The sequence below is a fragment of the Plectropomus leopardus genome, chromosome 15 (genome assembly GCF_008729295.1).
Source record: "Plectropomus leopardus isolate mb chromosome 15, YSFRI_Pleo_2.0, whole genome shotgun sequence".
Classification (NCBI taxonomy): Eukaryota; Metazoa; Chordata; class Actinopteri; order Perciformes; family Serranidae; genus Plectropomus; species Plectropomus leopardus.
Window position 1 is genome coordinate 1478790 of NC_056477.1, and position 23912 is coordinate 1502701.

Genomic DNA, 23912 nt, shown 5'->3' on the forward strand with positions numbered 1-23912 from the left:
GTTCTACACAGGACAAAACTACAAAGACAATCCTCCTCCTTCTTTCTGCTCCCTAAAATCACTCACACACTGTGCACACCGCACTTCATCGTGGCTTTTTAAGGACCTGACTTTCCTGGAAGTCTGTTTCTCGTGAAACTAATCAAGACAAACTACTTGCTGTTTTTTTTGTGATTTTTTTTTTAGTTGACCAGTGAAATTCTCCTCGTTTTTTACGGGAATGAACAGTAAAGAGATATTCTGTGGGAGGACCAGCAGGCCGCAGCACACATTTAACTCCTGTCAGCCATCACGGAGAACGACAGCGAATTTAACATGCAAGAACTATGAGCACACACACACACACACACACGCACACAGTGTAGGTACATGCAGCCAAATATGTGTCAGTCTTCAGCGCTGGAAAGTTTTCTTTTCAAAACTGCAGTTATTATTGGATATTCTGTGTATCGGCCGTTCTTGGGATGCAGTTCAGGGATTCACACACACACTTTTGTAATTCTGTACATGAGTGGACCTTCACTGACCCTTCGTCACTGCTAACCGTCACCAAAACGTTTACTTAGCCCTGTCGTTTCATGCATAAATCAGCTGTAGTGATGCGACCTCGTGCACAGTTTCCTGTACGTCTGCTGTCTTTTTGAATTAGGTTTTGAGCAGCGGGTTTTTGGCCCCTCATAATGTAAACATTGACACTTGTCATCACCAACTTTGATGGAAGCTCAGGAGGTCCAAACTTCTCTCTCCTAAATAATAAAGTGATATCCAAAGGGTCAAAGGTCAACTTCACTTTGACATCATAATGTAAAATGTAAATGCGACTCGGCTGGTTCACAGAGGCAAACAGCCGCGAGCTGGTAAGTTTAGTTTCGCACTGGCCATTGCACCAGTTAAAGAAAAAATGAGCCGAAAAAGAAAAACAGCTTCTTTAATCAGCAGAATCAAGGACGATGTTTATTTTTAAATCGAGTCTGTGTTAGTTTAACTCGTGTTTCTGGTTCAGAACAGGTTCATTCTGCACGATCTGGTCGACACACGGATTCACAGAGAGAGTGAGCGGCTGTGCAGCGTTAGTTTCATTTTACTGCACTATGTTTTTGTTTTTTAAGGACAAGCATTGATCTGGTTTTACAGCCACACACACACACACACACACACACACAACACACTGTCCCTCAATTACAATAATTTGCTGCCGCCATCATCAGTGAATAAAAAAAAGAAAAAGCCTCCTCTTAAGGGCAAACTGCACAAAGCGCCTGCATGACTCTGAGGTTGACTTAAAACAACGGTTCGTGTGTGTGATAGTAAAACCAGCCGCTCAGAAGAAAAGCTGTGTGATGAAGCGTTATGAAAGCAGCGATCAGACAGTGTGAAGATCTGAATCCAGCCATCTCAGGCTCCAGGTCGTGCTGAATGAACTCTCTGAGTGCGTGTGCTCTGCGTCGTAATGACTCGCAGCCAAACAGTAATGACTCGTAATGTTCCGAGGAAAAATAGGGCCGCAATTCACTTCTTTTTTTTTTCGTTTTTGTACACGGACAAAAGTTCAAACCCCGCTTGTTGTTTTGTTCTCAGTTTTTACTGATCCTGATGAGATATAGTCCGTGACATTTAGAAGTAAATACAGATATTTGTTCTTACTTATTTTATGTTGCATAACTGCAGTGATGATTATGTTTATTTATGCAGGTACATTTTTATAATCTTTATTTAATCTGACTGAGGTCTCAGTGTAAAGTTAGAGGACTATAATACACAGTGCATACATTAGAATATAATAAGAACAGTTCTGCTGCTTTGTGTTTCTATTTTCGTTGATGTTCTAGTTTGTGAACTATGTTTAGCTGGCAGCTGTAGACGCTGTTCATAAGTAGATAGTATTTTATTTATTTATTTATTTTTTGCCTCAGTGCAAGTTCTGGTCGTGGCATTAAGTTTTTGGGTTGTCTGTCGTGAGTCCCATTCTTTTGAATGCGATATCTCAAGAAAACCCTGAAGGATTTTCTCCAAATTTGGCAAAAATCTCGACTTGGACTTAATGATCCCGCCCCCCCAAAATGAGACCCTAACAGAAATAAAGGCAATAACGAAATCACACTAATGGCAAAAACACGGGTTGCAATGACACCAAAATTACCAACACCTTACACACATATGATAAGGAAATAATGAATTAATATCTGGATGAAAAAAAAGCGAACAAATGGGAAAAACTGAGAGAAAAAAATAAAAATTAAAAAAACAAACAAGGAGGCTCAGTCATCACAACCAGGCAGGTTGCAAATCCATAAGATATTTCAAATAACTAAATAGTAAAGTTTTATTCTCTTAATCCATAATGTATCTCTTTCAGTCCCACTTTTACTTGTAACAGAATTTTTCCCCCATTGTGGTGTTATTTTAATTTTCTTAATTTCCTCTTTAAGTTATGATGGAGGAGAAATACTAAGATGTGTTGTGTTTGTTTTGTTTTATTCTCTCTCTGTGTGTGTGTGTGTGTGTGTGTGCGTGTGCGTGTGCATGTGTTAGACACTGAAGAAAGTATGAGTTAATGGTTTTGAGGTTACATAAGATGCAAGCTGAGACATGTTGTGCATACAGCAGGGTGGCACACAGAGGGCATGTTTTACATCACACACATACATACACACACACGATCGTCTGATAACCATCGAGACGTTATTGCGGCCCACGTCGGGTTGGGGATCATCTGGGTGTGCGCCTATAGAACACGGGATGAATGTGTGTGTGTGTGTGTGTGTGTGTGTGTGTGTGTGTGTGTTCCAGTATCTGTACATTTGTAATTACACTCAGGAAATGTTTATTCATGTTTGATTGGGTGGGACCAGCCGGGACTCTGGGTACATTTAAACAAACTATTTCGACATCCTGTTTAAAGTCGCTTTCAGGAGGAGCAGAGCGAGCGAGGTGGATGGACGGCCACTTATGTAAGAGCCGATCCTGAGGCCCCTTTAAACTGATACTGGAGAGGAAACACGGAGGCCGAGGTCGGCTTTAAAAACACGCAGTGTGAATGTAGTCAGATCAGCCTCGAAGGCCTCCAGCTGCTGAGCGGGAGCAGCTCAAGTTACTCCGATGACTTCAGGTCAAACTAATCAATCAGAATCAATGCTGCAGTCTGTTCAGGGGCAGCACATTCTCACTCCCAAATTATCAATCCTGCAGCTCGATCAGTGACACCTCGCATTAATCTGTGCAGCCTTTTCTCGTAAATTCAGACTTATTATCAGCCAGTAATTCATGTACAACCCGCGAGTTTAGGAAGAGTCCATCATGTGACGCACATCTCTGGTGATTGTATGACAATCTAGCCACTCCTGGCTTTATTTTGGATGTAAGATGCTCTAGGTGCCTCTCTGGCTTCAGTTTTGACATATGCAGCTCTAGCTACACTAGAGCTTCACTTTTGGATGTTTCACACTTTAAGTACCCCTCTTCTCTTGATACTGATGGTATCCTTCAGGCTGAAGTTTTGGACAAAGGAAGCTTTTAAGTGCCGTTTTGGTTTCAGTTTGGATGTGTGATGTTGTAAGTACCCCTCTGGTCTTAGTTTTAGTAACTCTAGGTACCCCCCTGGCTTCAGTTTGGATGTATGATGCTCTAGGTACCCCCTTGGCTTCAGTTTTGGACATATGATGCTCTAGGTACCCTCTGGCTTCAGTTTTGGATGTATGATGCTCTAGGTACCCTCTGGCTTCAGTTTTGGATTTATAACACTTTTTTTTTCATGTTTCAGGACATTTCTTTCCAAATTGCTCATGCATTTATTTATTTTTTTCATAATAAATGAAACATATTTTCAGGTTTCAGAGGTTTAAATGCTTGTAAAAGACATCTGAAATCGGCACATGGACACTGATCCATGTGTTAAAGGGTTGAAGCTTAGATAAACTTGCTCACGATGGTCAGACAGACAGGAGGAAATCAGGGTTATGACTTCGCCTGTCCCGTAGTTTGTGTTTACCATCAGTCGCCTCTCTTTGGCTTGTTACCATCAGAGGAGAGGCAGGAAGACAGTGCAGGATTACGAGACTACTTTTTCTTTGAAGGTAGTCGATTCTGACGAAGTATGACGTTTGATTTAGGTTGATTCATGGAAATGACGTCTGTGTGGGGAAACAGCCTGCTTCCCTGCTGCTCCTTCTGCTGTCACTTCTGATGAAGGCAGGGGAGTTTTTTTATGTTCTGAGATCCAAGAATTTCTAAAAGATTGTGGCTGAGAAGTGGTTTAGCGTGTTCTCTGAAAGGGCCTCGACACAGCAGAGCGTGATTGAAGGTTTGATGATGCGAGGTAGCCGTCGATGTTGGGAATGATTGTGTGTGAGAAAGAGGATGAACATACAATGGCTCAGAGCGACTGCTGCTGGGTTCTTATATACAGAGCTGTTTATATCACAACCCCCCCCAACACACACACACACACACACACACACACACACACACACACACTCTCTCTCTCTCTCTTATTTCCTATATGAAGAAAGCGAGCTGGAATTCAGGAAGGGGGCCATTTTTCCCCGGAGCCCATTTTCAGTACCAAGAGAATAGAGCTCGGAGGGCGCGGTATAGAGTGTGTTTTGTGAGTGTGTGTGTGTCTGTGTGTGTGTGTGTGTCACAGGAAGTAGAGACAATTAATGTTGGCCACAAAGCAATGCACTTTGCATGTTTTTACTCCGAGGGTTGCTGTGGGACATAAAACCCAAATGTTGCTTAAATTCTTGCTTTATTTGTTTGGAAGCTAACTGCTTCATAATCACTTTACTGATATCACTGAAGTATTCAGAAGCAGTGGTTCTCAACTTGTGGGTCATGGTCCAAAAGTGGGTCACAGGTCAATTCTGAATGGACTGTAAATTGAGATTAAGATTAGCCTTTAATGTCTCCCATAGGAGAAATTAAATGACTTGTGAACGTGCTTTTATTTTGAAGTGCCTTCTCTGTTGCTTTGTTGTTTTATTTGTTTGTGTTTTAAGCCAATGTCTAATTTACATTTTGTCAAATAATATTGAATATGTGGTAATTTATAATATGCAGACCTTGAACTAATGACTAAGGAGAGATTTGGACCCCCTGACAGGACAAGTTTGGGAACAGCTTTTCAAAAGTATTAAAAAAGGTCGAATCATGAGTGCCATCGTAGTTTTACATGAACAAAATTCTACATTTTTCAAGACACATCTCCACAAGTATTTAAGATCTCAGAAATCTTTTTCTTTTTCTATAATTAAATATAGATTTAGAAATATTGGAAGCTAATTATAATTAAACCAATAAACAAATATATGGTTTTGTTTTGGGTTTTTTAAATTTTGGTTACATTCAGCTAAAATAAGAATATTTCACACAATTTTTTTGTCATCGTCAATAAGTAAAAAAGGAATAGGCTGAAGCCCAAGACTTATTTTTGCAATCCTATATCAACAACAGGATAACCCAGAAAATCAGCAATACCAAAGAAAGCTCAGCACTGAGTCCAGTCCATAGTTTAACTCCCAAAACTGAAACACATTTGGATTTTTACATTGGTTGGTGATGATATATGATTTCAGCAAATATCAATTTTGAAATGAATCTTTAAGATTTGAAAAATGTTTTAAATAACAAATAACGTTCATCTTTGTTTGCCCATTCCTTAATATGTGTAACAAAATAAATATAAAAATATTAAAATACATTTAAATTAATTTTCTGTTCAAATGAATAGTTCTGGTGTTTTAAGGTACTTCTCCATAGTCAATGAATTACATACAGTAGATGTCAGTTAGTATCCAATGTTTTAATTGTTATATGTATTGTATGCGTACTTATATTTAACATTTTTGGATATTAATTATTGACATGAAAAAGGTGTAAAATGTCTCATTTCGGTTGTGACTCTCGAGCTAAATTAAAAGTGAGTGACTCCCTTTTCCTCTGTCTTCAGGACCGGCTGTTCTTCGTGATGGAGTACGTCAATGGCGGCGACTTGATGTTCCAGATCCAACGGTCGAGGAAATTTGACGAGGCGCGGTCTCGTTTTTACGCCGCCGAGGTCACGTCCGCTCTGATGTTCCTGCACAGGCATGGAGTCATATACAGGTAACCATGGCAACAGCATCAAATCTCAACAGGTCCCCACACAGTTCATATGCATTTAGGCTTCTATCAGTTACTTTGTTTTTCCCCTTTTTTTTCCAAATTTGCACCAGTATGATATGAATTATTTTTCTTTTGCTGCTAAGCTGCCACATTGCAGTTGGTCTGACACTATTTTGCTGCTCTTTTGTACCCTTCATTCAGTTGCAAATTCGAGTTAAAGCAGAGGTTTTAACTCAAACACTGGTCCTTTAATCGTCTGATACACTGTGAACGTTCTGCTTATTTGATTTAGCGCCTCCCGCCGAGATATGCGTCTCCATTACAGCATAAAAGAGAATTCCTGGAAAAAATAAAGAAAATAAATGTTCGCTGAAGCTCCCAGCATTAATGAAGAGAAATAGTGTATAACTAAAGTGCACTTTTGAGGGCTTGAACTCATCTTGTCGTCCTTAATCTTTGAAATACTGCGGGGCAAGAGAGTGCTGTTTATTTTGCCTAAATCTTCCAGCTGAGAAATGTATTTTTTTTCCAAAAAAAACATTCTTTACATCTTGAATAAGAAGCTCTTACAGGTCTTGTGGGGTTTTGGATCAAAAATTGGTCGCCTCTTGGACTTGAATGTGTCATTTTATGTCTGTGCTAACATGTGTGCCGTGGTTACAGCCATGAAAAGGTGCTCGTCCTTGCTTCATTTGCTACTGAGCTTTAAGGAAAAGTGTATGATTCGGCAAAAAGAAAAAAATGTCAGTAATAATGACATAACTTTATGGCCTATTTTTGTGCTAATAACCTTAAACTTGGTGAAAGTGTGCTGCATGTTTTCTCATCACTTTTTGTCATGCCCTTACAGCAATACAAATCTTAGCTGCTGTGATTTTTAGCTGAAGATGGAAATGTCTTGTCGGTCAGTCACCGGATTGGTTCAGCTATCTTGCACAAAAAGTGAAGTATTTAACCTTTGAAACATGAACAAATTGTTTTGATTTCTTAAAAAAAATTGGCAAGAATTAGTTAAAAGTGACAAGAAAATCTCCGGAAAAATAGCTAAGAGAGAGAGAGAAAGCGATAGAAAAAGAGGGAGACTTTTTTTTAGATTATTAAAATTGTATAATTAAGAAAAAAAATATTTTAACACTTTTTATGCTTTTTTTTTCATTTTTAAAATTTAATGTCTGCTTATTTTCAGGTAATTTTCTTGTAGGCCTAAAATTGTTCTCATTTTTGGGTAATTTCTTAAGTGGGTCATTGCCCCACTCAACGATGAGCTGGCTAGAATTCGGTATTCAAAGGTCATGGTCAGTTGTGGCCTTTCATCCATCTTATTTTCATGAATGCAGTGTATGAAGATGGTCTTAAGGGAATGTCCTCAAATTTGGCACAAAGTGGGACTGAAGAATGAACTGATTAGAATCTAGTGGTCGAAGGTCAAGGTCACAGTGACCTCATAAAACATGTTTTTGGCCATAACTTAAATGTCACAAATGTCTAATAGGATATAATTAATTATTTCTGACATTTACATCCAAGAGGTCAAAAGCTGGCTCTGACAGCACAATGTTCTGCAAAAACTTTTTTGGCCATTACTGAACGGTATAAGTCAGGAACAGAAGGGGAGACATTTGCTCAGATACTAAATTGGTGACACTAATGCTGATTGTAGAGATCTTCTGTGTGTTAAGTGTCCATGTTTTCACACATATGAATGTAAACTAAGTGCAACTTGACTGATGTGTGGAGGCATACAACTGCATGGCGGCATTTCTAGTTTTTTAGCTATGAAACTCAAATTTGTTGACCCTGGAAGTGCTCTGTGTCCGTCTGCAGGTTGAGATTACCTCATTGTCCATTTACCTTAGCCTCTGTTATCTGTCTATGTGCACTGCTTAGTCATAATATCATTGTCACCAATAGCAAACACACAGCTGGTCGCTACTCGAATCATAACACCATTGTGATGGACGGAGGCTCAGCGCAGGTTCAGGCTGCTCCCAAAATAACTGATGGAAGAAAAGAGGTCTTCTTCTCGATTTCTTTCACCAATCGGAGGATCGACTTGGTGTTTAGATTCTCTCGTCATGCAATGCAGTATTTGGAGGTCCCCTCTTTGATAGATGTCACTCAAGGATGCAAGTACCCTCTTGGCAATTTCTATTTTTAAATTCTAAAAAGCACATTTGCAGTTGTATTATAAAAGGAGACCTCAAAAGTAAATTTTCAATTCTATTTTTGTTTTTCAAAATGACCACAAACAAATGTCCATGCTTGGAGAGGGTTGTACTATAGTCCCCTGTAGGTAGGTGTGTGTGTGTGTGTGTGTGTGTGTGTGTGTGTGTGTGTGTGTGTGTGTGTGTGTGTGTGTGTGTGTGTGAGATGGTCGGATTGTTTAAGCTAATGTGTGTGATTTTTTTTCATGTCATTTTGTTCCCAAAGAAACAAAAAAAACCTAATTAAAAAAGTGTAAAACACTAAAAACTGAACACAAACAAGAAGCATCAAACAGAAGCAGAGGGTAAAATCACTAAAAGCTTACATAACTAACTTCCATCCTGTCTTGTTATTTAGTTATTTTGGCTACATGATCTCAGAGAGTCCCGTCCTGCTGGTGCCTGGTATACTAGCACTCATTGTTTCACACGCTTTCTGTTACAATGCTGTTAATAAGGATGGGGGGTCATAATCATAAAATGTCAACGGTGTGAATTGGGTTGGCACAATTAATCCAAATCAGTCATCAAGGTTAACGCCAAAAGCTCTGGGCTTTATTGTGTTGTGTTTGTTTTTTATTGGTTTTGGCAGCATAACCAAGTTTTAGAGTGATACTCCACCCAAAATCTGTCTCTGAGTCAAACACTCGGCGTGTTGAATTGAAAGGTTGAAAGTGTCTTATTACACCACCAGCAGAGCCCTACCTCTGTTTTTCGTTAACAGAAGAAACTCCAACTAAAAATACACAAAAGCTACCACAGAAATACTGAAAACGTCTCGAAAAACTTCATGCTACATGGAGGCCTCCGTCACACACAGCGACTTGTGCAGTTAGCAGCAAGCAACAAGTCCCTTTGTCGGATTTAAAACTGCTGTGTGTGTTGGAGGCTTTGGGTTAGCATGTGAACACCTGCGTGCAGACACCATGAGCTGTTGGTCTTGCACGAGTGCCATGTGTAACGGGGTGTGGTAGGACCCATTTGAAGCACAACAGAGCAGAAGAGTCGTTGCCAATGACCTTTGTTTAATCTTTTGGTAGGCTGAATAGGGCAAAGGTGAGTAAAGGTTAGTAGGAACAGTTATCAGTTCTGGGGTGGAGCAGAGTTCATGGGTCGAGCAGAGTTTGTAGAGAGACTGGGGTGAGCTCACGTTCACAGGTGATAGTTCAGAGTTTGAGTGAGGAAACTGAACGTGGAGCGGACAGGCAGGTGAATGTATTAGGTAAGTTGCAGAAACACTTACAGCAGGGATCTTGTGGGACTCCAGAGAGGGGCAGGAAGGACTCGTGGTCAGTGTCAGCAGAGAGGCAGGAAGCAGAGCAGACGAATCCAGTAGGAGCAGGCAGCTGGATCCATGAGAACAGGAGGGGAATCGAAGCACCATCAGAGCAATAAACACCAGACGCACTCACACAGAAGAGATGTTTCGCTCCGCCGGAGGTTCTGAAGACGACTATAAGAATGGCGATCTCTCTTGACGGAGCTGAATCAGTAGAACACTGCACAGCCAGGCAGACGAGAACCAGGAAGTGCACAGGCAAAACTCGTAGTCGGAGGAAGAAGGCTGTTAGGTTTATCGGGGCAGAGACGAGGAGAGGCGGTCAGAGGCGAGCCGACTCGAAACCAGGAAAACATTCTGAGAGTGCTGGAAAGTCAGGCATGGACGCGAAGAAAGAGTGAGAGAGTGGAGTGACACTGCTTCTTAAATACTGGCTTCATTGGAAATGAAGAGCAGCAGATAGCACCAGATGGAGATGCTGAGGCTGATGAGGTAGAGTAGCCGGGTGGAGAGAGAGGTGGGGCTGAAGTAAGTGGACAAAATCCCACAGCAGCAGGAAAAAGGCAGAGCAGACTGTGACGCCATGATGTAAATACAGCTCCCACACTGGGAGCTACAACAAGGCTAAAAACACGATGCCAGAGATGAGTGCGATGTCTTTTACTGGTGAACCTCCAGCAGTGTTTTGTGGACTATAAAACATAATTCGACTTTCCATCAGCATGAGGCTGAGTAAATAATGATTGAATTCTCATTTTTGGGTGAACTATCCCTTTAATGACATAATCTTTATTATGAAATTGATTCTAATGAGCTTCATTGTTGATTAACTTTATCAAGCAGGACATCAGACGCAATCTACTTTGACCTGTATGTAAACGCAAAACCTAAAAGAAGTGACTTCCATGAAAAAGATAAATCTTCATGTATGAAAAACAAGAGCTTTTCTAACATGTATCATTTCGCCTTCAAAATTCGTGCTCACACACGGTACGGGAAGAATTTGTTCCCACACTGAGCTTTTAAGCACATGCTGACTCCAGTTCACAAACATTAAGATTAATGGTTCAATCTTTCAACATTGTTTTCTGTCATGCTGTTTTGATAGTGAATGCTTCGCTGTCAGAGGTTGCCTCGGACAACACACACACACACACACACACACAAATGCATGTTAATTCATGATGGCTGACTGAGCTACCTGATCCTCTCTCTCTCTGTCTCTCTCTGTCTCTTGTTCTCTCGTCCCTCTCTGACCTATTTTGTTGACCAGAGTAAGATGAACAACAAGTGTTTTTGGGAACATTATGTCCTGACTCTGCCTCCCGCCCCACACACTCCCACATCTCCTCCTCCGTCACTCCTCTAGAGTTCATCTTTTCTCTTTGTCCTTCATCGACTCTTCCATCTTTTCAACACCCCAACTTCACTTTTAAACAGTAGCACATTCCTATCTTTCCCTTCTTTTCAACTTCGCTGAAGTCCTACGGGACCAAACAGAAGGTGATGTTTGGGTGTGATAGTGTTGACGGATCAGGTCCAGACTGGTAGGCAGATACGAGTCCGCATCAACACACACACACAAACACACAGGTGAGGCTACAAGACTCTGCAAGAGTTGAATGTTGTCTCAACAAAAGCAGCTGTTGCATAAAGAAACAAATAAAAATTGAAAAATAAAGATTTAGATCTCAGGTATACCTCTCACGAAGTCTACTTAAAAACTTTTTGTCCGTCAGGTAGATCCATAGTTTTATTTTGGTATTCCTGATACTATATTGTTTGACTGGACTGTTGCTGCTATTGAACAGGTTTTCTTTTTTTTGGTTTGAGTTTTTGTGTAAAAATGTTTAACTAATATTGTACAAATACCGTCACAGCTTGCTCACAACAAGTCTGTATTACAGTTTGTTTACTCTTGTGATCAAAAACATTGATCAGAAGCTCAATAATGAGGCTGTTTTGTAAACAGTTTCCAAATAAATAATAAACATTAACCTCTGATCAACCCATACACATTTTCAGGCTTTCGGTTTTAATCTCGCCCGCTTCCTGTTTAAGCCAGAGAGGTCATTAATATAGATTAAAAATATTAAGGGCCCAAGAATAGTTCCTTGAGGTACACCATACAGAATAGGATGTGAAGGAGAATTAATTCTATTGTAGGATACATACTGATGGCTATCTTTAAGGTAACTAGTGAACCAAAGCAGTGAGTTGTCTCTAATTCTAATAATTGATTTGAAAGCATCTGAAAAATAATATCATGATTAACTCCAAAAGATTTGTGTTTATATACATTTCATTCATTAACCCTTAAGGATGACATTATTCACTTCATGACAATTTTGGCTGTGTCCGTACATATGGCATAAAGTTTGGCAAGATTGTGTATTTTTATTTAATCTTTGAATTGACAACTCAGCTCCTTTAATAAGTCTAAAAAACACTGTGGAAACAAAATTGTCACATTCACACTGTTAAGTGCAAAAAGAAATGCACCATTGAAACCCATTTTGACCCCCCAGTCATCAAAGCATAAAAACATGCATTGTATTATTTCTGGGTGTCATCCTGAGCTTTTGCCTTGGAATTTGTCATTTTTGTTGTTTTCTATCTGATGACGTGATGCTGAAAAGCACTGACATATCCCATGCTGTGATAATCAAAAAAAATAATAATCTTAGCAAGTAGTATATTAAAAAGTATTAATTTTTTGTGTTTGTTTGTTTGTTTTTTTCATCTAAAATCATAGTGAATCATGACAAAATCTGGCATTTAAGGGGTTAAAATTCTGAAAATTAATGAATATTTTATATTTATGATTAAGACTGATGTTGGTTAAAACATTAACATCAATGAAAGCAGAAAATTATATTATTGTATATTGTTTAAGCTTAATAATGAAAAATGAATTTTGTATGTGTTTGAGTGTGTGTAATATTAAAGCAGGCCCTAAGGGATAAATGTAGTATCAGTGTCATGTATGTTGGATGTTTCTTGTGCATTTGTGACCAGATGTGCATTTGGACCCAGACTGTAAAAAAAGAAGAGGGGAACGGAGGACAGAGGGGGGTAAGAGAGTTGAAAAAGAAAGCGAGAGAGGTTAGCTGTCACAGTGTGCAGGGGTTGCCGCTGAGGACGTAATGGAAAAATCACTCAAGATTAACATGAAACACAGGAAATGCTCTCAATTGAGCCTGATTGCTTTTTTGAGCCAGTGTGTGTGCATGCATGCAGGCGTGTGTGTGTGTGTGTGTGTGTGTGTGTGTGTGAGAGAGAGACACACAGTGTGAGAACTCGTCCTGACAGTGCTGACAGAGCCGCTCCTGTTTATTGACAGGATTTCTTAAGCTTTTCTGAAAGAGAAACAACAACACGCTGCATGATGGTGATTTCCCTGCCTGCAGGAACACAGTGTGACACTGGTCCGGGGACAGACGGGTTTTAATGTAACACGCTAAGCCACTTTTTCCAGTTCAGGGTTGTTCTTGTGTTCAATCATGCTTTGAGTGAGAGGCAGGGGACCCAGTGAGCAAGTCTGTCAACAGAACTGTTAACCCATATGACTGTTAAATAGCTCAAAGTCAGAGGAGCATTTATGTTTTGATTTTCTCTCTCTCTCTCTCTTTCCGTATGGTAATTATATGTTACATCATATGTTATGTGATTGTAAAAAAAGATGTATTTTACAGAGTAACTTGGCTTGAGCAACTTGAGCAACACCAAAGTACCACACCAAACATTAAAACAAACAAACAAACAGGGCAATGACCTGGATTTTTTTTTTTATAAAGTATATTTTTTGACATTTTTTCCCTAGCTTTTTAAAATAATTCTAAATCTACTAATTTCCTGCAGCTTGCAGAACGCTTCTCGCCAAGTCGCTCATTGCATTTTTCCCTACGTTTACAAAAGAAATTAAACCAAAGGTATAAATATTTGTGAAGGCGTCTGAATACACCACAAGAAAAGTGATGGCGATCCAGTTTTTAAAGGGTTAAAGGTTGCAGATATTTAAATCAGTCACTTTTTAACCCAAATAGAGATGAGGCAGATGTGTATTTTCTTTTAAGGGGCTCGTTGAAATGTTGAAGCATGTTGTTGATGTTTTCTGTCCATATTCCAAAAACAGCACCAGAATGAAATGGACAAGCCAAACAACAAACTGACGAAATAGGAAATATTTTTAATCTCAAATTTGTGTTTTTTTACATAATTGCACCTTGTAATTGTAGGTCTTACTGGTGATTAATCTTAATAAATTCCAATTTCAGTGCACTGAATATGTATTGATACTCATAACTCTTGAATAGCAAGTAATCATTTAAATAAAGACTTGAACACATAAAAAAAAAGATGTGTGCAGATAATCAAAGCATGAAGAAAACTGATTCAGTTATTCTGCTATAAATCGATTAAGGATATTATAAAAAATGAAAGATTATCAAAATGTTGCCCTTTTATGCAACATTTATTATTATCTCCTCCAAAACCACAACAAGACATCCTCACATAAATAAATATCATTCCATTAGTGCAGCTGAACACCTGCAGCCACTTAATATTGAATCTTCCTGCAGCGAGGTGATGTGTAATACAAACATTAGCGTCAGCGGCCATTTGAATTCAATCACAAATGCATTAAATTCATATGTTATTTTTCTGCCCTGCTGCGGGCGTGCAATTCAGATTTAATGTGCAGGGAGTCGCCTGGAGGTGAGATATGCAAACAGGCAGCCATTTACATTTTTCGTCTGGGGACTAACGGAACAAGTGCTGCTCTTTCCTGCCTCACCGTGAGGCCATTAATGTGCCTTTTAGCAAGGCACCGTCACCAAATAGAGACAAAACTGTGGTTGTTTTTGGGAGCTAGGAGTGATGAAAGTTTTGGATTTCATGCAGACGATATGTAAACTAAACCAAACAAACTTTAGCAAACATAAAACATGGAAATGGATGTCCTGGAAAGAGAATATGCAGTAAACTTAATCAATGAATCAACGTGAAACACTTTACTGAACATAGATTTACTTATATTTGGAGTGTACAGTACAGACTTTCTCTCCCCCCTGCCAAAAAAGAGATAAATCACACAATAAACAGACTTCACATTTTGAAACCTGAACAACATGGCTTCATTTCTTTCTGAAACATGGGAAGAAGGCATCAAGCGACAACAGAAGAAATCACCCAAAAATTAGGATAAAATTAGTGAAAAGTGCCCAGCCCCCCATATTATCATTTTGTAACATTTTAAGTCTCTAATTATGTTAATTACAAATATACTTTTAAAATAAAGTTGCTCATTGACTTTTTTCCTATGTTTTTGACAGAAATCAAATAAACATGATCGGGGTTCAAAGTTTTGAAGACTTGTTAAAGGTGACATCACTCCAGATTTCAAAAGGTTAAAAGTGAATTTGATTGACTGTTTTTTTTATTTGCATAGATATTGGAATAATATCGTTATCACAAACTCTTTATGGCCAAAAAAAAAATGCAGTTAAAATCTGATATTGGGCCAGGCCTACTTCATAATGACCTAAAGTTGAACCATTAAGTGAAAACTTGGTGCAAAGCCAACTGTCAAGCTCCACTGCACCTGACATGTCATGTTATTTTTCCTCGAGACCTGAGGCACATTGGCATACCGCTCATGGTTTAACTTTGCACGACATCCAGATACCTGCCGCAACTGCAGCAAACTGTTCACATGAGTCAGGTGATATTTAGACTTTAAAAATATCATTTGCAAGGAACAAGTTCTTTTTTGATCTTATTTTTTTAAAAAATGTACTTCAAAAAAAGGCAAAACAAAATGAGAGACTAATTGTGGGAGTGCATAATCATTTTTTTTGTCTATTTTTCTCACAAAAAAATGTCTATAGTGCAATAATATCCTGTCTGTAAGAGCAATTCATGATGGGACACAAAAGAACAAACTTTTCAACAGCAAATCACAACAGCTCTCAAACAGGATTGTTAAGCTGCCTTTTTTATTTTGGGGGGGTGCTAAAACAGGACAGTTGCGTAAGCCCTTGACTTCAGAAACACACACACACAAACGCACACACACACACACACACACACACACACACACACACACACAACTGCACACTCAATCTCCTCCCCGGCTTGTCAGGGCGGCTGTACTTTTGAAAACACCTCGGGCTGAAAGGCTGCATTGGCTACATCGAGTAGATGTTGACATTTTTGTAGCGATCAACCATCAAGCCCAGAGCGGCTGCATTCATGACCAACCCTGTCATCTCTCAACACTGCTGCTCTTATCTCTCACACGACTCCCCCCGCTCACTCCCCCTCCCCTCCATCTCCATCTCCCATTCAGCCCTCAACTTTCTCTCTTTTCCCAGCTCCTCTTACCATCCCTCTGCTAAGTATTTCTCCATCAGAGAAAGGACTTTCATATCTTGAAGTGCTTGAAAAAAAATGACATTAGTATAAACTCAAATTCAACAGCTCAAAAAGCATTTTCTTGTTTTGCAAATCAATGTCAAAATGTCAAAAAAATGAGCAACTTCAGTCAAAGCTGTTATGTGTATTTATTTGTATGAATTCTTACAATATCTAATAACTTTTTGATAATGTAATTTCCGTCAGCATGCTTACGTATTTTGGCAAAGTGCATTTTCTAATCTTTCCTTTCCTCTGTGCAACCCTCCTGCTCTGCAGAGACTTAAAGCTGGACAACATACTGTTGGATGCGGAGGGTCACTGTAAGCTCGCAGACTTCGGGATGTGCAAAGAGGGAATCCTGAGTGGAGTCACCACCACCACCTTCTGTGGGACGCCAGATTACATCGCTCCTGAGGTGACCTCACACAAGCATACAACACCCACAAACCCACATTGACACAGCATACACATATTTTATTGGTCCATGTTCGACTGTTTGCAGATGATACTCTGTTTTTCATTGCTAAGAAAGGAAAGGTTTATGCTTCATAAGCTATGCTTATGAATCAATGCCAAAAACACTTAAATCCAGCCCCCAATATTACATAGACTTGCTCAATCCAAATCACTCGCATTTTATTTATGCTCAGGATTTATGTTTGATTTTGGCTACCTCTTTGTAATTCTCTTGTTTTTCATGCATGATTAGATCCTTCAAGAGCTGGATTACGGCCCATCAGTGGACTGGTGGGCTCTGGGGGTGCTGATGTATGAGATGATGGCCGGCCAGCCTCCATTTGAGGCTGATAACGAAGATGACCTGTTTGAGTCCATCCTCCATGATGACGTCCTCTACCCCGTCTGGCTCAGCAAGGAGGCTGTGTCCATTCTTAAAGCGGTCAGTTTGCTGTTCATTACACAAAAAAACCCCAAAACAACAAAAAACACTTCCTAGTCCACTCAGTTGTGAACAAAAAGGTTTTTTTCTGAAATCAGCACTCTGAGGTAATCCTTTAACTCAGGTACAGTTTGAACAAGACCCGTCCTCATCATTGGTAATATATCATCATTGGTCATATTTTTGCAACGTTAGTTAGAAAGAATTTGTCTCACTGCTTCTAGATTTACCTCTTATTTTTGCAAGACAGTCTTCAACATCAAACCTCTGAAAAACTAATTGCATCTCTTAAAATAGACCTAGATTAGATAGATCCCATTTCGGCGTTTCATATACCAGCCCATTCTCATTCCAAAGTTGTCAAATATTGATGTGCTTACAGTGCTTTTGGCATAAGAATGACACACAAAAAGCCACGTTTCGCATTCGGATGATATGCCCCTGGACAGCATCAGCTGAGATTGCAGCCAGACAGAACCATTCAAGGTGTTATTATACGCCGGTGGACGGCACCTGCTAAGGAAGAATGATAAGCGACGGCCAGAGTTAGTTGAGAACGTGGCCGGCTGGAACCTGTCGCGCATGATAACGCCACAGGGAGGCGTCAGGTTAAAACACAGCTGGTAAATACATACTAAAAGTGGAACAAAGATCCCTTTAAGGCAGGCAGGAGAGGCGGTGAATGGATCCAACAAACCCTGGACTTTCATGTGAGAGTCCAGTCTAGGATACGTAGAGAGCAATATGTATATGAAGAAGTCCACTGCAAAGCGACAGCATGTGACGACTTTGGATGAGAACATGTTGCATATCAATTCTGCAACACACTCAACAATGTAAACCTCCCCTGCTGAGCCTCAGCTACATGTGGTTCTTGTTGCGTTGTTTTTTCCCTGTGCTTTTTTTATAGAACAGCTTTTTCATGAGCATTGAAACTCGCACATTGTTAAGATTCCAAGTGATACGCGCCCCTAAGGAACTAATGGGCTGTTACAGATCCAAAATAAGGAACCTGTTAATGTCTTTCCATTGAAGTATCTGTCCTTGTGTTTCTTTGCTTTTGAATCTTGTTCTCTGCTGGTCATTTTGGCTTCATCTGTGCTGTCTTTTTCTAAGTTTATCTCTTCCTCAGTGTCACATGTGAGCGAGGATGCAACTTTTTTTTTCTTGGTGTCATGTTGATCCATGTTTCCTCCACTGGAAGAACATTGAACAATTTCCTCTATGTTTTAATCCAGGAGGTTTTTTTCTGTGTTATTGGGTGTGTGTGTGTGTGTTTGGGTGTGTGTGTGTGTGTGTGTGTGTGTGTGTGTGTGTGTGTGTGTGTGTGTGCGCCTAATGCCACTTGTCCATTCGTTTATTTGTCCATCCAGTTTTTCCATCACAAGCCTTGCGTTTACCTTGGCTGCCGAATGCAAAGCCTTGTGGGAAAGTGTGTGTGTTTATGTTGGACAATGTCTTGGACTCTGACCAGTCACTTGACCAGCACTCTGGGCTCTGATTGGACATGTCGTCCAGCTGAGGGACCTCGGGTCACATGATGAAGTCTCTCAGCTCAGTCTAATAGCTGAGCAGCCTTTTTAGCACTCATCCAGTTTTCAAGTATTTGAGAAAATCCTGAAGGAAATGAAAGAGGAGGCATTTTATGAGAGAATTCTGAACTACTTTGTGTATAATGTGAAGTGGTTGTTTATGAGGAGTTTATTTTTCTGAGACCAAGAATTTTGTTTTTTTTACATCATTTAAGTCTTTGTGATAAACTCATTTGTTAGCAAACTGAAATCTGCAGAAACATTCAAGTTGCAAGCTCCTTATTTTTTACCAGCTTTAAGTTCACTGGTGTGACAAATGCTGGCACTTCATTCATAAATCTTGGCTGCCTTCACTGCAGATCAGTGTCTGTAGAGCTCTACATTGACCTCAGACTGAGACCAGGTCTGTACCAGCATGTTTAGGATTAAACCTGACTGTTGGGGCCAATTTTGAGACATTAAGTGAGATTATTGCTGTGTTTCATCCATTAGCGTTGCATAGGCACTTGCAGGAAATAAGTTGCATAGTTGATAATCTCTATAAACAGATATTTGCTTATGAATGCAGAGTCTGTAGGAAATGGGACACAGTTAAGTTATCAAAAGCAGTTTGTGTTCTGTGTTTTATTGTCAAGGTAGTGTTAAATAATCACTTTCTAGTGGTTGCATGAAGGCAAACAGTCCGTGTGGAGAGCAAAAAAGGTAGAACGCTTTGGCCAAAATGAGATTTCGCAAAATCCAATTCACACCAAATGTCTCCAATCCAGACATTTGTCCACAATTTTTCTCTGTTTAAATCATAGACTGTATACAAATATGGATGACGGATATGCCCACTTATCCCTGCTCTTCTTAAGTGAAGTTTAAGTTTCCCAGAGCTCTAGCGAAAACACCTGTCTGACCAATCGTGAGCAGCCCCGTTGAAACGTTGACAGCTGTTAATCATGGCAGAAAATCCCCCTTTTTGTATAATTTACAAACATCAGGGTGATGAGAGCTACCTTCAGTGTCAGAAACCATCTCTGGGAAAAATTTACTTGCCGTGTACTTCGATTTTTTAGTTCGGCCTCTGTCCCAGAGGGGGGCGGGCTTTATGACCTATACTGCAGACAGACACCAGGGGGCGATCCAGACTGCAAAGCTACACTTTGGGGGGACTATCATGCTGTCAATCTTTACATACAGTCTGTGGTTTAAATTATTATTTTATTTGAGTCCTGGAGATTCAAGTGGTTTTTTTGTCCTTCCATTGATATAATGTCCTATTTTTTCCAGAGTCACAACCTCAAAGATCAGAGATTTCCACATGGAAATGTTGCTTTTTTTCAAACTTTATTAAACAGCTTGGGGTCTCTAGACTCCAATCGTCATCAGACGGATAGCCAATGGGTTCTGAGAAACTGCATGGTTGAAAAAGTTTGGCAAAAAATACTGAAACCCAAAGTAAACCCCAGCCTGAAGCTTTGTTAGGTTGAAAACAACATTCATCTTTTCTCTCTCCTTTTCTTTCTCTCTGTCTCTTTCATTTTTTTCATCACTTCTCAGTTCATGACCAAGAGTCCCAACAAGCGTCTGGGCTGTGTGGTGGCTCAGGGTCTGGAGGAGGCCATTAAGCACCACGTGTTCTTCAGAGAGATCGACTGGACGCTGCTGGAGCAGAGAAAGATCAGACCGCCGTTCAAACCACGCATCGTGAGTTCACACGCAAACATTTACACCTCAGAGAACTGTTTAGGCCTTTGACACCAGAGAAAATTGGCCCGATTTATTTAACAAAAAACTAAAAGATGGTAAAAATAATATAAGAAATAATATAAGAAGACGACGTTACATCAGTGGGGATGAAGCAAAGATAAGTAGATACGAGTTAGATAAGTTAGATAAGAGACAAGTAAAGAAACTAAAGAATAAAAAGATGGTAAGAACAGTATATCAGTAGTATAACGAATGGATGAACAGAGATAAGAGCAGAATTATGAGATTTTTTTTTAAAATAACAAATAAATAAAGCTGAACAGCTTTACAGGAAGTGACCAAAAATATTGACAAAAAAATTAAAGAAACTTGCAAGAAAATAACCTTTTAGCATAATTTCAAATACATATAGTAATCAGAAATAAAGTTTCTTTCCTTTATTGTTAATTTTCTAATAGTTTATCTTATCTTTTTCAAGCCATTTTTCTGGTCAGCTTTTACTCATTTTTTGCAATTTGCGGGACATTTCATGCAAAGTTGCTTATTGCCTTTTTCCCATGTTTTCAAAATAATTCAAACCAATGTGCTCAGGTTTCAACGGTTTAAATGCTTTTGAAAGGCGCCTGAAAGTAAGTACCAAAAAACTGATAATCCAGGTTTCAAAGGGTTAAATGTGAGGAATGGATTATGTATGCAGGGAAAGAAGCTAAAATATGAACATTATTACTGTTTATCGTTGTCTTTTCTCATCACTTTCTGGAAGAAGAATCCTCTTCCAGGAACTAAGTCGACTAACACCAGACGCTTTGGAAGGATTACCTCTAAAACATTTTCTCTTGGTTTTTTTTTGTCTTCCAGAAAACCAAAAGGGATGTGAATAACTTTGACCAGGACTTTACACGAGAGGAACCCAACCTGACGCCGGTGGAGGACAACATCATCAAGCAGATCAACCAAGATGAGTTTAAAGGATTCTCCTACTTTGGAGAGGAGACGGTGGCCTAAACACACACACTTAACAGGCATACAATTTAAACACACACACACACACACACACACACACACACCACACACCACACCTAAAAGATCTTCAAGAAAAGACAAAGTATTTAAAGACACACGGCCTCTGGAATGAGACCTCCTGAACTTTTCCAGACCGCTCCAGGAACTATACTAGACCATCTGTATAGCTCTCTTTATGGTTTCTGTGCTCTTGTCGTTTGTCCGTTTGTGCATATCCCATCAAACTGTGTGCTCGAGCAGCATGTGAGTGCAGCTCAGATACTGTAAGAAACGCTACTCCACTTGGATGTATTTCTGATGCAGATGGACAAAACCAAACTGTGTTATCAGGGGGGTGTTTAAAAGTCGATACTTAGGACAAGGACATAGGCTGTTAGTGTGTATGTGTCTGTGTGTGTGTGTGTGTGTGTGTGTGTGTATGAGAGAGATAAAATGTGAGTGCAAGCGTGCATGCATGCATAGTTGCAAACCTCTAGAAAGAGTCATTTCTGTACATGATGTGCTGTATCCTGTGTCTTATCTCCGTGTTTAAAAGAATGTTTTTCTTCCTTAAACTTGTATGTGAATGGAAAAAAAAGAACCAATGATTGTATTTAAAGAAAAAAAAGGTCTTGACAAGCATTTTAATTATTATGAAAAAAGAGATGTTAAAAGGAGATGTAAGAAATCAAAGATTTTGTCTGGATGAAGTCATGAAGGAATAGGAAGTTTTGTCAGTGCTTTATTTTAAATTTAAGAGTCAAACTGGTTTATTAAATGTCATCTTGAGAAGATGCACCACAAAAGTGAAACTTTGGCATTTTTAAATTTTAGTTTTAGCTTTTTTTCTTATTAGGAAAAAACAGTTACATGCACCGTTTTCCATCTCTCTCCATATTTTAGTGTATAATTGCTCCAGTTGTTTATAGAAAAAAACCAAATGGTACCATTAGTCGCTAGCTCAAAAAATGAGCAGTGGCTTACCATTGGGAGTGTTCATTGTGAAGTGACGTATACTCACAGTGTTTAGAAGCTGTTGATATTGGGACAGTTGTCCAGTTAAGCCAAATAATTAGTCCCTCCAGCATTTCAGGATGTTGCAATCAGGCAAAATCAGGCAATTAATTCAAATCACGGCAACTTTAACTCATTTCATTGTACAGCTGCACACGGCATATTGATCCACTCAGCCTCCCTCTTTATCTCTCTCTGCTTATCACAATACTTCTGGTAACTGTCAGTAGCACACGGCCAGTTTCACCCAGAGTTTATTAACAAATTTAATGACTGAGTCGAGCCAATTCGTTGGCGTGAACCACAGCTCCGGAGACTTTTCCTGCTGCAGAGAGCAGACGAACTTTAGCGTCTTTCATAGAGAGAAGACTTATCATTTGAGATGGATAACGAAATTTATTTGTTGTATTTGTTTTATTTTATGCTAATTTTAGCTCTAAAAATGCATCCCATTTTATTGTAAATTTAAAAAAAATGCAAACTCTAATGATAAAAAAACTGTTAAAAGTATGGGAACTTGCATCGCAACTTTTTAGAAAAGCATTTCAGGTGGCACCTGTCCAGGGTGTACCCCGCCTTCTGCCCGATGACAGCTGGGATTGGCTCCAGCCCCCCCGCGACCCTTACGAGGACAAGCGGTTACAGAAAATGACTGACTGACATTTCAGGTGGCAAAAATCAAAATAAAAAACAGCAGGTGAAATCCTGGAGGGACTGATTAACACGCTGTTGATACTGGGACAGACGTCCTGCGACACCAAATAATGAGCTGAAATCTAAAATGTCAAAGAAGCCCTTTAAAAAGTCCAAAAGCTCTGACTGCACCTTCTGGAGCAAAATCTTTCCAGGTCAACTCCTTAAATCCCTTCATGACCACTTGATCATTGAAATGCCTTGTGTGTGTTGGTGTGTGTTGGTGTGTGTGTGTGTGTGTGTGTGTGTGCGCAGTCGCTGTGTAATCAGCTGCTGCACTGGACCTGCAGTGTCCGACATGACGAACCAAACCCTCATGATTTTGCGTAAAAGCTGTGGGTCGTACAGAAGTGAATGTGTTAATACATGTGACTGAATGTGTTCAACTGAATGTATTAGTTCTGCAGTGTGTGTGTGTGTGTGTGCGCATGTGTGTGCGTGTGTGCATGTGTGCAGGCATGGAGAAGCCTCTTCATACTGTCATTGTGTTTTATTTTTTATTTAAAACATCTTTTTGTCATGTTTTTACTCTCGTTCTCGCTGACATGTTAGAAATCTTTAGGTTTCATGTGATGTAGTGAGACTCACCTGGTCAGAAACACCTCCTCCTCCTCCTCCTCTTCTTCCTCCTCGTCTTTGTACATGGAGGTCAAATAAGCTGAGGTGTCGATGCATGTTGCAGATCAGATTTAGGACTTTATAGTGAACTGAAAAGAATCCAAACATCTTCAATAAAACTCCATGTGCAATACTCTAAAAGAGTTTTTTTTTGTTTTAGTTATTTTCTTTTCATCCTTTCTCTCCTCTTTACTCTCACACACAGAGGTACCCACACGACTACTGTACAGTTAGTTTAAGGACACATAAAAGTGACAATATTTCCTCAAAAGTAGAAGATGTATCAGATGCAGTAGCTTTAGGAAGTCACCAAACACACACACACACGTACGGATAGTGGTGCAGATTTACGACAGTTTTACTGCCAGAAAACTTCCAAAACACCACAAATCTGCTGTCCATCATTTCTCTTCCCCTCTGTCTTAATGTGTCATCTGCTGCATCCTTGTTTTTGT

At 39.6% G+C, this 23912-nt stretch overlaps 2 protein-coding genes across 2 annotated transcripts in view; both read left to right on the forward strand.

Annotated features, from left to right (window-relative positions):
• Positions 1-23912, forward strand: part of LOC121954820 (attractin-like protein 1) — a 267997-nt gene that overhangs the window by 6197 nt on the left and 237888 nt on the right. Inside the window, 5 exon segments of the mRNA XM_042502528.1 lie at positions 5948-6102; positions 16282-16420; positions 16715-16903; positions 19981-20127; positions 20989-21126. Coding sequence (XP_042358462.1) covers positions 5948-6102; positions 16282-16420; positions 16715-16903; positions 19981-20127; positions 20989-21126 — 768 coding nt within the window.
• Positions 5655-22768, forward strand: LOC121954357 (protein kinase C epsilon type-like). Its single transcript, XM_042501809.1, has 5 exons — positions 5655-6102; positions 16282-16420; positions 16715-16903; positions 19981-20127; positions 20989-22768. The coding sequence occupies exons 1-5, from the start codon at positions 5879-5881 to the stop codon at positions 21133-21135; spliced, it is 846 nt and encodes a 281-aa protein (XP_042357743.1). The 5' UTR covers positions 5655-5878; the 3' UTR covers positions 21136-22768.